Genomic DNA, 13129 nt, shown 5'->3' with positions numbered 1-13129 from the left:
CTCATCAAAATCATATGGAGGTAGGCTGTACAGTACAACCAGACGCTGGACTAAATGAACATTTCGAAGGAACCCAATCTCATGAGTACTGATTACCGTGTGGAGTGAACCATTCATATTAGACCAGGGCCGCATCTCGGAGTATGAGTGCTGATCTAAGATCAGTTTTGCCTTTTTCGATCCTATGGACTATTATTATATATGGACACTGGACAGGATTCCAGATCAGCATTCCTACTCTCAGATGCATTGTGGACACAGGCCTAGTTCTAAACTTACTGCTACCATTCGCACTTGACACATGATCTCGATTGATTTACACAACAGAGACAGTGTATATGCTATACAACAGACATACAAACATATGCACAAGTCAGATTGATTTACTCAGGCCACTTCGGAGAGACAGTACAGTAGGTGGACTCATTGGCCAGGATGGTGATTGTGGACCTCTACATCTTGCTGAAGGTGACGTCCTGCTGTAGGGCCTTGCACACTTCTGGGTTTAACTGAGCAGCCTAGTCAGAAGCAATTCAGATGTCAACATGGGATTGGTAAGTACTTTAACAATTTACCTTTGGTTAGAAATATCTAATAATATAATGGTTGTTTTTTAGTTGCATTATATAACGTGTGTGTGTGTGTGTGTGTGTGTGTGTGTGTGTGTGTGTGTGTGTGTGTGTGTGTGTGTGTGTGTGTGTGAGCCAGCCTACCTTGTTAAAGTAGAGGTGGGCCTTATCCTCGCTCCGAGGCACCCCCTTGCCCAGGTGCAGACAGCGAGCATAGTAAAAGAGGGCGATGGCCACTCCCTTGGTGACATACTCAGGTAGACAGTCTGTTATCCGGGCTATAGCAGTGATATCATCGCAGTTGGAAACTCTACATTTGGAGATGGGGTTTAGGTAACACTTAACATGGAGCCTGCTGTACAATTAATTTTGATGTGTGGGAAAAAAACTGGTGTAAATTCCACTGTTTTGACACACTGAATCAATGTCTTTTAACATGCTCAGTTGGTTAACATTTACATATTATAATATATTCTTTAATTGTGAGGTATAAATCTTTCAGCTGTATGGCCTAGAACGTAATAACTGCACTCATCCCTAGCGAAACAAAGGATAGTGGCTAAGACATATCTCTTCTTCTATGACTTCTAACAAACCATAAATCCAGTATTCATTGTTACTTTACTACCTTACTATTCTGAAGATTTGTAACTATCTTCTTTTTCTCTACCTCATCTTCCAATTCTGACAAACAAAAGGCTGCCCGAGTGTTTTGTCCTCCATATTATGCGAGCAGTGGTTTCTGGTAGCCCCTTAGAGCAATACAATCCTATTACAGAAAACAGCTCTGCATCAAAGGGTCTCTTTGTCTTCCCTCTGGCTGAAACAGGTATGATGGAGCTGGCACTCGACAGAGCTACTTTAAAAGCAGTAGCTAATAATGACTGTGTACTTCAAAGGGAAATGAAACTACTGTATTGTTGTTTATGATCATGTGTGTCTGAAAAGGAGTGTGATTGTTCCCTCTCATGTTTCGTGCATGTTTGTGTTCAGCGCATTAAACAAAACAAAGCCAAAAAGGTTTCATGTTCATTCGTGATCTTGATGGAGTCGGACTGACATTGAACTATCTTTAAAACCTATGGCTACCACCAAAACGTTGACTAGTTGTGGAGGATAAGAGAGATGTAAGCAATATGGCAGAAGTTTCATCTTGGTTTGGCTATATTGGCCTCATCCTTTTAGGTCTACTAGGGGGGCTAGGGGTTGTACACTACCTTTTGGCCAGAGCCGCTGCCGTATTGTAGACTTTCTTGTGGTAGTAATAGGCTGCTAGATGGGCCTGGGCATAGACATTCCCCCGCTCAGACGCTCCCTTCAGGCATTGGAGGGCAGCCTGGGGGTCCTTACGGATGCCCTGTCCGTACAGGTACATGATCCCCAGCGCTCCCTGGGACTCCAGACTGCCATTGCCACAGGCCTCTGAATGCCAGAAGAACGCCTGGGGCATGACACACACACACACACACACACACACATACACACACACAGTGTATAGTTTGGGAATTGCACAGGAAAGTGAATCCTGAATTATTAATTCTAGCGTAGTATACACAGACTACAGTACAGTACATACCTTTTTGAGGTCCAGTGTTTCAGATCTACAGTAGAACATACCCAGCGAGCTCTGAGCTTTAACACATGCTCTGGGGTTCCCATCGTTAGCAGCTAGGAGCCAGAGTCTAGAGGAGGAGGACACCACCATCGCTGACCATTAGAATGCAAACCTCCCAAACATGACTCAACCCAATGAAGGACACCTCTACTGTAGATCTCAAAGAATTGGATGGGTATGAGGCAATATCTTCAATAGCTCCATGTTCCACCCTCTCGATAGACTGGGTGGATATTTGGATCCGCTGTGCCTACGCCTACCCAACGCTCTCAGATCTAGAGGAGTGGCTTGACGGTGCTAGTGCCTAGGGGTTGATTTAGAACTGAGCCGAACTGTGAGCTGACCTCTCTGCCTCTGTACTGGACGGAGGGACCCCATATCCCTCCAGGTAGGCCCTGCCTATGTTGTAGAGGGCCGTATATCTGATGGAGGCCGCCTCTGGGCTGTCCCACCCAGCCACCCTCCTCATGTACTCCACGGCCCTGGGCTGGAGCAGGACACCACAGCACAGCTTAGTGTTACTCTGTAGACTCAGGCTATTCAACTTGCTGTACCAGGCAAATCATATATATATATATTATCACTGATCAAAAGTAAATAATTAAATCTATTTTCTATTTTCATATATAGCTATTTTCATCACACATCCTACCCCCACCCACCCTCATTTTATATTGTTTTGGCTAATAATTGCTCCACAGTCTTCCTCTGTCATGAAAGAGATACATTCAGAGATTCAATTCAATAAGTTCATAACAATGTCCTTTTGGCCTCTGTTGTGTGTTGTCATTGATGGAGGAGGGGACATGCCCAATCTGTAAAACCTCATCTGTACACTGTCTGACTCACGTGGTCTGGTTCCCTCCCCAGGCCATCGTAGTACATGACAGCCAGCTGGTACAGAGCCCTGGGGTCCATGTCCTTGCCGCTGTCAAACACGCTCTCCGCCTCCGCATAGCGACCCTGGGACCGGGACATCACACAACATCAGCCATTACTTCACCACACTTCATTAAGTTTCTATTTTATTCTTTGTGAGAGCTGTTAACTCGTAGTAGTAACCACACACACACACACACACACACACACACACACACCTACCTACACACACAACTGCACTGAACATATTATATTTGATTCTATCATGTGTAAGAGCTGTTACCTCCTCAAAGTACAGCTGTCCCAGAAGAAATAGGGACTGTCTGTCTCCCTCGTGAGCTCTCTTCCTCAGCAGCCTCTCAGCCTTCTCCACCTGGGTGGCAGGGCTCTCTAAGGACACACAATCATTCGTCTATTCCACATGCATACAGGTAATTGTCACATCCAGACTGTGTGTGGGTGATCTACCAATCTGAAATTGGTCTACAAGTTGGTCTTCAGCATTGCAGGTGATGCCACAGCAAAAATGTAAACTGATTAGATTGTTAAAATGTATCTGTTCTTTATTCTTGATACTATACTATAAATGTAAAAAATCTTATATAATTTTATCACTTGCATTTTATTTTGTACAAGAGAATGGCAGTGGAGTGCATACGTCATAATTGTTCCGGTCATGAAACACTCCATTCTAGGTGACTTGGAGTGATGATTTTTGGTTCGTGCTGTTTTTGTAGAATACCTCGGTGTGAAGTCGGTCTCACTCCCTCATCTCGGTAGACATCCTCGATGGCGCGAAACACTTCTGATGACCTGTCTCTCCCAGGAGCTTCGGTCTTAGAAACCGACTTCATTCCCTTGCCTCAAACCCTGCAATACATCCCTAGATGTCTGCCAGCTTTAGCAGACAACAGAAAGCAATACCTTGTCTATGCACTAACATTACATGTATGAAACCGCTATCAAACTACTTTTTCTTACTTACCTCTTAAGCCGTTTGTTCATTTTTGTCCAAGTCTCCAAAGCTCAGATGCGCTCAGCGCTACCTCACAAAAGCGTCTGTAACTAAGCAACTACCAAGTGCGCAAATATGGCCAGGGCATGCGTTAGAAATTCAATACATGTAGCTTCTGTCTACTCACATTGTGTATAGATAGGCATACAGTACTGTACATAATCGAACAGTCCTCCTCCTCCGTCATCATCACCATTGGCCCTCTATATCTTCAAATGATTATAATAGTAATCAATATGTGTAATTTGGTAATTAAACTTCAGTAGGCCTAGAATGTCTTACTGAGCGTCAGATTAGCCTTGCCTGCCAAATTGCAAATCAATATGCCATGCAACTAAATTGCACAACTTGCAAATGTGACAGGCCTGTTGAATAATTATGCTACTACATTGGTTTCGGTTGCAAAGTACCCCTTTACTTACAGTCGGTCAGTGGTATTACCATGGCCATGCCAGGTGGTGGTGCACTGTAGTGTGTGTACACTGAGGACCCATAAACGAGTACTTGCCTACAATATCCAGAACACAAGCAGAGGTAGAGATAACCCTGAACCCTAAACGGGATGTTTTAATATTACTATTCCAAGTGAAATGTACATAAGCCTTGGCCCTTGCTGACAAGAAGTACATAGGTTGCGTATAACCCGAATTCTCGGCAGCAAGAGGCATCAACTCCTCCTCTCGCTTGGATGTGCGCAACTGACACCAAGGTTACACATTGTACACAGACCATAGGGAACAGGAACCGAGAATAATTCGAAACTCTGCATTGCCATTCGGGGATCACAGATCCGAACATTAAAGGTAGATGTTGATCTAATATACGAGTGTGTTCTAGTTATCATAATAGCCTGGAGACTATCTTGGGTTATTATGGTAACCAAATATCATCAAATTACCAAGCGAGCGCAACAAGTGCTATCCCACGAGATAACTGGGACATTCTGGGTATTTAAACGCTCAGAGGCTCAGAACATTATCCAGAGTCCAATTATAGATGAAGAGGATAAACAATATTATTTGCTTTGCAGATCGGCGGCTGCTGCGTTAAATATTCTGTTGTGGTTGCGCTCACTGTCAGCCCTGTCAGTCCTCAAAGATGCCTCCAGAAGGAGGAAAGTCGGATATGGAGAGGATCGGTGTCTTCAAAGAGATGGGGTACATCTCTATAGGGGACAAATACACCCCTTTTAACTACCGTAAGTCCATGTTGACCCAGACCAGGACAAAGACAGCAGACAATTAAATAGGGAATTTCAATAAATTCATTTTCATCTGTCGAAATATCAAATATGGATATTACATTTCAGCAAGTTATACTGGAGAAAGAGGGGAATAGGCCTATCAGATTCAGAGCATAAGAGATACAGAATGTACAGAATATTTAACATTTATTCACCTATCCCCTTCAGGTCCTCTCAGTGAGTCTGCTCAGAAAAGTAAACAAATGCTGACAGGGGGACCCAAGAAGAAGTCAGGGTTACAAGTTGGCTACTTTGACCCTCAGTTCAAAAGAATTTTCGAGAAGGAGTCCTTCACTGACCCTGTGAAACTGGCCAGGCAGTACAGGATCCAACAGGCCAAGAAGAACATAGGCAAGGCTTTCCTTCCCAGTAACGGAGAGAAGAAACCGTAAGACCAAGAACATTTCTAATTATCACAGACCTTGTGGTTAATGACTTAGCACACATCTACGAGAGGTTAAGGGTTGATTCGATTTAACTGGCGGCTTTGGTTTGCCTTTAATGTTGTTGCAGACAGACATGCTTCCGTTTGTAATTTGCCCCTCTTGCATTTGTGATGATTTTGATTACATTAAGAGGCCAACAGATGAAAGCTTATGGACCTCCATTGCCAAAACAGACAATGTAATTTAACTGAAATGGTTGAGGTTGACACGGTCATTTGAATCAGTGCATGAGAAGGACCTCCAGAGAGAGAGAGAGTTCTTTCCATTCCGTCATCCCGTTTCCCAGACGCAGAATCTATTATCCCTTCTGTGTCCCCTCTGAATATCCCTTCAGAGTAATATCGTCTTACTGTATGTTTACCCCCAATGAACCCAATTACCACGGAGCAGCAACTCAGCCTTTGAGCTGACACTATGGGAATGACTTGGCCCAATTAAATTTGATCTGAACTAACTGCACTATACCGTGTCATCGGTTCGCTCCAGCCGCAGTTGATGCCAGAATCTTGCCTGACTGACTGTCTTTGTTGAAGGTCTGGGGTTGGCAGCTACTACGGCACTCTGAGTGGTCCCATCCAGGCTATGAGTTCTCAGAAGGTCCCCAGGACACCCTACAAGTCACCAGGGAAGAATATCATCACCAACCCACCCAAGATGGGAAGTGGGTACAGGTATGGTTCAGATACAAGATACAGATACAAGATTCAAACATGATACCATACCTCATTCCGTTCCATGCATCCTCACATTTCTACTTCACCAGCCTCCACTGATACAAATACAATATGGCTGGAGTGGATGGTGTCACTATGCTTAGCAGCAGACCTAGGTTCAAATACTATTTGAAATTGAAATACTGTGCTTGATTGCGTTTGCCTGGTGCAATTGAACCAATGGAATTATCCCAAAAGTGCTAACCCCACCCATGTAGCACTTCAGGCAGGCTCAAACAAATGCACAAAGTATCTGAATGATTTCAAATACTATTTGGCCCAGGTCTGGTTAGCATTGTGATTATGATAAAAAAATATAAAAACAAGTATCTGTGAAGAGCTTTTCTTTTGCATCGGAAAGTGCTATGATATCACCCATTGAAAATAATGAATCCCTCTATCCAACAGCTATCCGAATGTCACCCTGTCCAAGGAAGACCCTTACTCCTCAGACCCCTATGACAGAGCTAAAGACATGATGATGGTGAGAGGCCCAGAGAATGTACAGTATCAGTTTTGAGAACAGAGATTTTCAGTTTCAACCAGATATTTCTATTCAGAGGTACGAGCATCTTAAAAACAAAACGGGGGAATGTTTGTCTTCCAGCGAGAGACTGTGAAACATAAAGGCATGCTGAAAGGAGGCCCCTTCCGCCTGAACCTCCACCCGAAGGAGTGTTTCGACAACAACCCTTACAAACTGGACAGGCCCCTACCCCCCGTGAAGAGAGTGGAGGAGAAGAGACACTTTGCGGCCCCTTTCAAACCCAGTTCCCCAAACAAACGGGTAAGAGAGCGGAGAGTGACATCATCCTGAACAGTCCGTATACATGTGATTGTGATTACGCTTCACTTCATATGGTCATAGGGTATTATGAGAAAAGTGCTTTTGTTCTTCTTGTAATGTCTGATTTGATAATGTTCCTGAGTTATTATGAACCATTTTGAATCAGTCAAAAAAAAAAGAAGCCACATAACAGTATGATCACCATAATAAAGTCTCATATGCGCTTATGACAAGTTATAACGCATTATACCTGTCTGCTTAAAGTAAAATGCTTCCTGTACCTGTATTGTTTCCTGTGTGGCATGACTGAAGACTGGAGGCATGAAAGCAGGTACGTTTGACACCTATCCCTCCCACTCTGCCGACCTCTTTGTGACCCGGAAGTCAAAGCCTGTGACTACAAATAAGGAGGGGAAGATATTCCACCCCTCTCCAGGACCAAAGAGTACCCCAGTGAAGAGCATCATCAGTGCTAACGTCAGCAGGTGAGACTATGTTACAGTATGCATGTTTCTCCACTCTGAGATAGTAGAGTAGATGTTAGGGTTACAAAACACCAAAAGTGTACTTACTAGTATACCTACAGTTTGATTTATCACTGGGAGTTGATGTCCCTTGATTCAATCTTGGTGCTTGAATTGTTGCTTGCTATTTTTTAATTGTTACATTGCGATGTTTGTGTCTTTTGATTTGCAGGGCAGTGCACTCTGCAAACTACACCATGACTATACCAGCTGTGATGGCATACTAACAACCCATTTTAATAGGCCTACTTGCCACCTGTGACCGTTTACACAGGTCATGTCTAGACTACATTTTCACAATTGGTTTGATTTCGTCACTGCTTGCATTGTGTACATGATGTTCGAACATCAGTGCATTCAAATAATCTCTCACTATTTAGAAAACTGATGATGCACTTTAAATTAAATTCTAAAATAAAGTTACTTGAACAGGCTTATTATCATTCACCACATTATAAAGGAGAAATAACATGTTATGTTCTGCGAAATAACAGAATGTTGGCTTGTTGAGTGGTCTGTTGAGTGAACAAGCCAGAGGTGATAGCTCTATCTGCTTTAAATGATTCATGAGTCTCCATGGCAACTCCTAACAGACACCCAGGAAATGTAAATGGACCATTCATAGCCTTATTGATGTATAACAGTACTGTAATGGAATACTCTCAAGTTCTGATTTTCTTTTTGTTGTCAGCTTTATCATTTATACAGGTCGACATTATCATGAGCAGCAATGCGTGGTGTCAATAAATAGCGCAAAGAGAAAGGTTTTTGACTTCTGTTTTAATTCATTACCAGTTGTCACAAAATTCATACAATGGTAATATCGGTCAAAATACCTGCCTAAAAACCACAAGGCACAATTGGTACTTACAAGGCATAACACAAATATTCATATTTAAAAAGATAAACATGTTCTCATATTTTGGTAGTAATGCTAAAGTGTATTCCCAATCACAAGGTCCATAACATTGGTATAACCCTTTTAATATCTAGGGAGCACTGTTGAGTTGACCACATGTTATATGGGTATTAACCACATAAAATGTATTTATTCTGTAGGACGGTTGAAGGACTATTATGGCAGGTAAAACAGTGTTTTGGCTGGTGACAGTTTTTGGTTTCAGCAGGCCAGGTCTGTGTACTGTATGTCCCCGACCCCAACCTCAGGGTCTCAAGCGGAGGGGTAAACGGTGATGACATCGTGCCCCTCTGGAGGTCTCGCCCGGGTGCGAGCGTGAGTCTCGCAGTACAGCTGCCCCTCCACGAAGAAGTAGCCCTTCTGCTTCAGGTTCACACCGCAGTCAGAGCACACAAAGCATCCGGGGTGGCGGTACTTATCCCTGGCTTTCACCACCGTCCCTCTGCAGGGAGGACAGAGAGAGGCACAGGGTATATTTACTGTGTGTTTGCAGTAAATGTGTGTACACCTGGTGTAATGTTAGCACCTGTGTTTTCAACAGTGAATAAAACACCTTTGAAAACAGTTCGAAAACACCTTTGAAAAGCTGGCTTCATTTATACATCCGTCAGGAGGAAATAAAACTGAATTTAGATAGCACATTTCAAACAGAAGTGCAGCTTCATTTCCTTTCCATTAAGAGCAGTAATAAGGCAGTACTTTCATGCCTCTGTCTCACTCAACCTTTATTTCACCTTTTTTTGTCTACCAGCAATATGTAATTCCCCGATGCAAATGCTTGGAAGGCTAACTCTAGCCCTTGTGATTTACAGCATGTTTCCTACCCATAGATCTAAACACACCCCACTTACTCCTCAGACCTCAGGAGTAAACAGATGTGCTCCTCCACCACATCAAAAGTGACTCTAAGGAGGCAGGTGGATCTTCTTTCCTCTTACTCATACCTTTCATGTTCATTTATACTTTCATCCTCGAAACCAGAAGATGAGAGAGGGGACAGATTTGCCGCGGCCGACACTATCGTCTTGGGTTTCCTCGGCGCAGACATGCTATGGTTTCTGATTACCGACGTCGGTTCACATGTGGGTCATTTAGATGAGGAGGTGTTTTTCATGCATGAATTCTTTTCGGTTGAGTCATTTTCAAAACCTGAGGAGAGGGTGTTGGGTGGGGGGGGGGGGGGGGGGGGGGGCGCGCACCACCTGGCACTGGAGGGTATGATTTTCTCATGCGTCTGGGTGGGTACTCACACAATGCCTTTGCCACACTTGTCACAAAGGGGCAGTTTCTGGAGTGTTCCCGCAGTTGTAGGAGTCTTTGTCACCGGAGCTCTTACACTCTTAGTAATCAGAGGCTTGGAACCTAACAACAACAACAACAACAACTGTATTATACTATGTAGGACTGGCAGGGAAGGCTGGTGGAGGTAGAAATCGGGGGACGGGCTCCTTGTAATGAATGGAATGAGGAATGGTATCGAACATGTGTTTGATACGTGTTACAGGGAGGCTGGTGGAGGCAGAAATCCTCTGATTTCTGCCTCCATCAGCCACCCCTGAGTACCTCTGTACATTTGCTAGGCATTCTACTTATAGGCTTCTCTGTCATGGACATGCCCTACATGTAATATGAACATTCTCAATCTATTTTTGTAGTGGGAGAATGCATTGGTAGGCTATACTGTCTAGTGTATGTTTGGTGTTCCTAGTGTAGCAGTACAGTGTAGGTTTCTGTGGAAGACTCTATATCCATTATTTGAACTCTCCTCAGAGTGTTTTGTTCCTAGCTCCTTTCAAGCCCATGTCAGAGTCCTCGCATAGCTCACCATCACTCTCCACGTAGTCCTGCAGAGCCTTGAAGGAGCCAGACTGACGCGGCTCCTGTGGCCTCTCCTGGTCCTCCTGCAGCATGCGGTACACATGAGACTCCTCGATGGAGGTCAGCGCTTTACCACTAGAGAGAGAGAGAGAGAAAGAGAGAAAGAGAGTTGTTGAAACAAATATATATATATAGCCTTTTTTACATTGTCATGTGTTCACTATATTAAGAAGAGGTTAAACAATAGCGTGTGTTGCTAAGCTACAGCTAACACACTGCTACAGACACACACACACACACACACACACACACACACACACACACACACACTCACTCACACTCACTCCTGTGGTTACCTGGGAGAGACCTGCACATCTACAGAGGACATCTGAGCCTGCTGTTGAGCAGCAGTGATGTTGGCATCAGAGTACAGTCTAACAGGGGAGTTATACTGACCACCGGGGACCAGGGGCTGAGAGGAGTTGAGGGTAGCAGACAGGGGAGGGTCAGGGGGGGAGAGGGGTGTGACCACCACCTGCCGAGGGCTAACATTGAGGACGGCAGTCAGTAGTAGCAAAGCCAGGTGCAGGGCAGGGGGAAGGTCGTCAGGGTCGGGGGTCATTAGAGGTCAGGAGAAACAGAGTTGACCACAAAGTAGACACAGAACATGAGACAGAATGACAGGAGACAGGAAAGAATGGAACAGATGATGAGAAGCGGACTGATGTCTTCTTCTGGGAGGGGCAGCTTTGACAGTACTGAAGTATCTGTTCAGTATGTTTTCGGGTAATAGTTACATTTACTTCTATACTGAACATGATTCAAATGTTATGTTTCTTTTTCTTCTTCCAAAAAATGAATAGACAAGTCATTGTATTACTCATACTGACTACAATCGCATAAGTAGGGAGAATGTGAAATTAGTGACCTGCTTTGGCTTGCAGGTATGAAGGGTTTTGGTCTGACATTAAACTTGTGTTCGAAGTAGCCCAGATCCTGAAAGAGACAGAAGACAGAAGAAGATAGGGTAGGAGTTAGAGAGGTGAACTGGAGGTTGGTGTGAGAGAGAGGAGGAGAGAAGAGGAGAGAGGAGGCAGCCAGGGGAGGAGAGGAGAGCACCAGATTAAGGAAGGGGGCATGATGGGGTCTGATGGGCATCAAGACGGGGGGTGGCCTTTGGGGTGTGGGGGGATGGGGGTTCCAGTGGGCATCAGGAGGGGGCGGTCCAGACTACCACTCACCCCTTAGGCTTGTCGATGGCGAGACCCTGTATCTGCCCATGTAGGGCGTCCTGGATGTTGCCTGAGGAATACAGGCCAATGGGGGTGTTGTAGGAGGAACTCACCACCTGCCGCTTGTCATCAAGGCTGGCTGCAGCCATGAAGGGCTGAGCGCGTCTGTTGTGACCTGTACCAATGGGTGTATACTCCTGGATAGAGGGCAGAGCCACACAGAGACACACACTGCGTGCTAGACTGTCAAAGCCAGTACATGCAGGCACACATACTGTACTGAGTAATCAGCAAAAACACTGGATGGATTCAATCACACCTCAGCCAATTGTACGTCGTAACATAGACTGTAAAGAATTGATCATCGTCAGATACCTGTACAGTCATTTAGACAACCTCAAATACACATTCAGCATACATCCAAATCATGCCAATAAGAGATTCTCCATTCAGCCAGTCCATAAAAAATACATTCTGGATGAAACTGATAAAGATATGTCCAGTACAGCACATGCAGGCCTAACATATTCTATTCACGTCTTACTTACTTGCTGTTCTGCCTCCAAATTGATCTTGAAGGGGTTCGCTTTCCCATCTTCTGTGACTTGGGGGGACCAGAGTTTGGTCTCTGGCCTGCAACAGAGAGTGTACAGTCAAGCACGGGTACAAAAAAAGAAGTAGAAGTAGCCTTTCTCGCTGCCACGGAATCATAAATCAAGATCAAACAGCAGCAGGGACACGGGTGCTTAGAGTTTTACACAGACCGTAACCTTGTGCTGCTCATAATTTACATCAACAGCCTCCTACCATCCGACTTGACCTACTGCAGGATCATGAGGTAGTGAATCAAAGGGTTGGAACGCGGCCATGGCCTCTCTTCACTGAGTGCTGTAGCACAGACACTACTCATAAAGAAGCTCTCCTGCTAGGCTGTATGCACTGCAGACACCACTTAAAAAGGAGTAACATGCTCAGCCACTGATAGTCAGATGCCCAATCCCAGATCGACTCCTAGCCCTCACTCCTTCAGAGGTTTGGAGATAATTTTATAGCTTTACGCAATAGGTTAATACCCTCTGATGGATGGTGTTTTAATGGATTTCAGTCTATTGTATCTATTGTATACAGGGAGGTTGGTGGAGGTAGAAACCAGAGGACAGGCTCATTGTAATAAATGGAACGGAATGAGGAATAGCATCAAACACACACACACTCATTCCATACCATGTTTTACAAGGAGCCCGTCCTCCGGTTTCTACCTTCACCAGCCTTCCCCATGTTAATGATTTCACCATAAACCTTTCCAAAGGTCTCAGATGTCCGCAAATGTATAGGGGTAGGGTCTAGGGGTTCATTTACACGGCCTGTT

The 13129-nt window shown here is 44.5% G+C and overlaps 3 protein-coding genes across 3 annotated transcripts in view; 1 reads left to right on the top strand and 2 right to left on the bottom strand.

Moving 5' to 3' along the window:
- Window positions 1-452: 452 nt before the first annotated feature.
- lrp2bp (LRP2 binding protein) lies at window positions 453-3917 on the bottom strand (the record flags this gene model as incomplete). Its single annotated transcript, XM_083685641.1, has 8 exons — window positions 453-518; window positions 714-879; window positions 1787-2010; window positions 2146-2251; window positions 2529-2671; window positions 3034-3147; window positions 3347-3453; window positions 3806-3917. 8 exons carry the CDS (start codon window positions 3915-3917, stop codon window positions 453-455), a joined length of 1038 nt encoding a protein of 345 aa, XP_083541767.1.
- A 1259-nt stretch (window positions 3918-5176) lies between these two features.
- Window positions 5177-8018, top strand: cfap96 (cilia and flagella associated protein 96; the record flags this gene model as incomplete). The annotated part of the gene is made up of 7 exons (XM_083685703.1): window positions 5177-5276; window positions 5490-5709; window positions 6301-6438; window positions 6889-6964; window positions 7088-7267; window positions 7580-7752; window positions 7964-8018. The coding sequence occupies 7 exons, from the start codon at window positions 5177-5179 to the stop codon at window positions 8016-8018; spliced, it is 942 nt and encodes a 313-aa protein (XP_083541829.1).
- Window positions 8019-8631: 613 nt separating this feature from the next.
- The window catches only part of LOC310815743 (PDZ and LIM domain protein 3-like), a 9483-nt gene continuing 4985 nt past the window's right edge, over window positions 8632-13129 (bottom strand). The window contains exons 3-8 of the mRNA XM_083685639.1: window positions 12309-12393; window positions 11770-11957; window positions 10885-11151; window positions 10536-10663; window positions 9961-10072; window positions 8632-9152 (exon numbers count right to left, since the gene is read on the bottom strand). Of these exons, the coding sequence (XP_083541765.1) occupies window positions 8963-9152; window positions 9961-10072; window positions 10536-10663; window positions 10885-11151; window positions 11770-11957; window positions 12309-12393 (970 nt within the window). The 3' untranslated portion in view covers window positions 8632-8962. The remainder of the gene's footprint in view (window positions 9153-9960; window positions 10073-10535; window positions 10664-10884; window positions 11152-11769; window positions 11958-12308; window positions 12394-13129) is intronic.

The sequence above is a fragment of the Argentina silus genome (assembly GCF_951799395.1).
Source record: "Argentina silus genome assembly, chromosome: 15".
NCBI classification, from domain to species: domain Eukaryota; kingdom Metazoa; phylum Chordata; class Actinopteri; order Argentiniformes; family Argentinidae; genus Argentina; species Argentina silus.
Note: the sequence above shows the minus strand (reverse complement) of the source record. Positions and strands in the feature narration are given on the sequence as shown.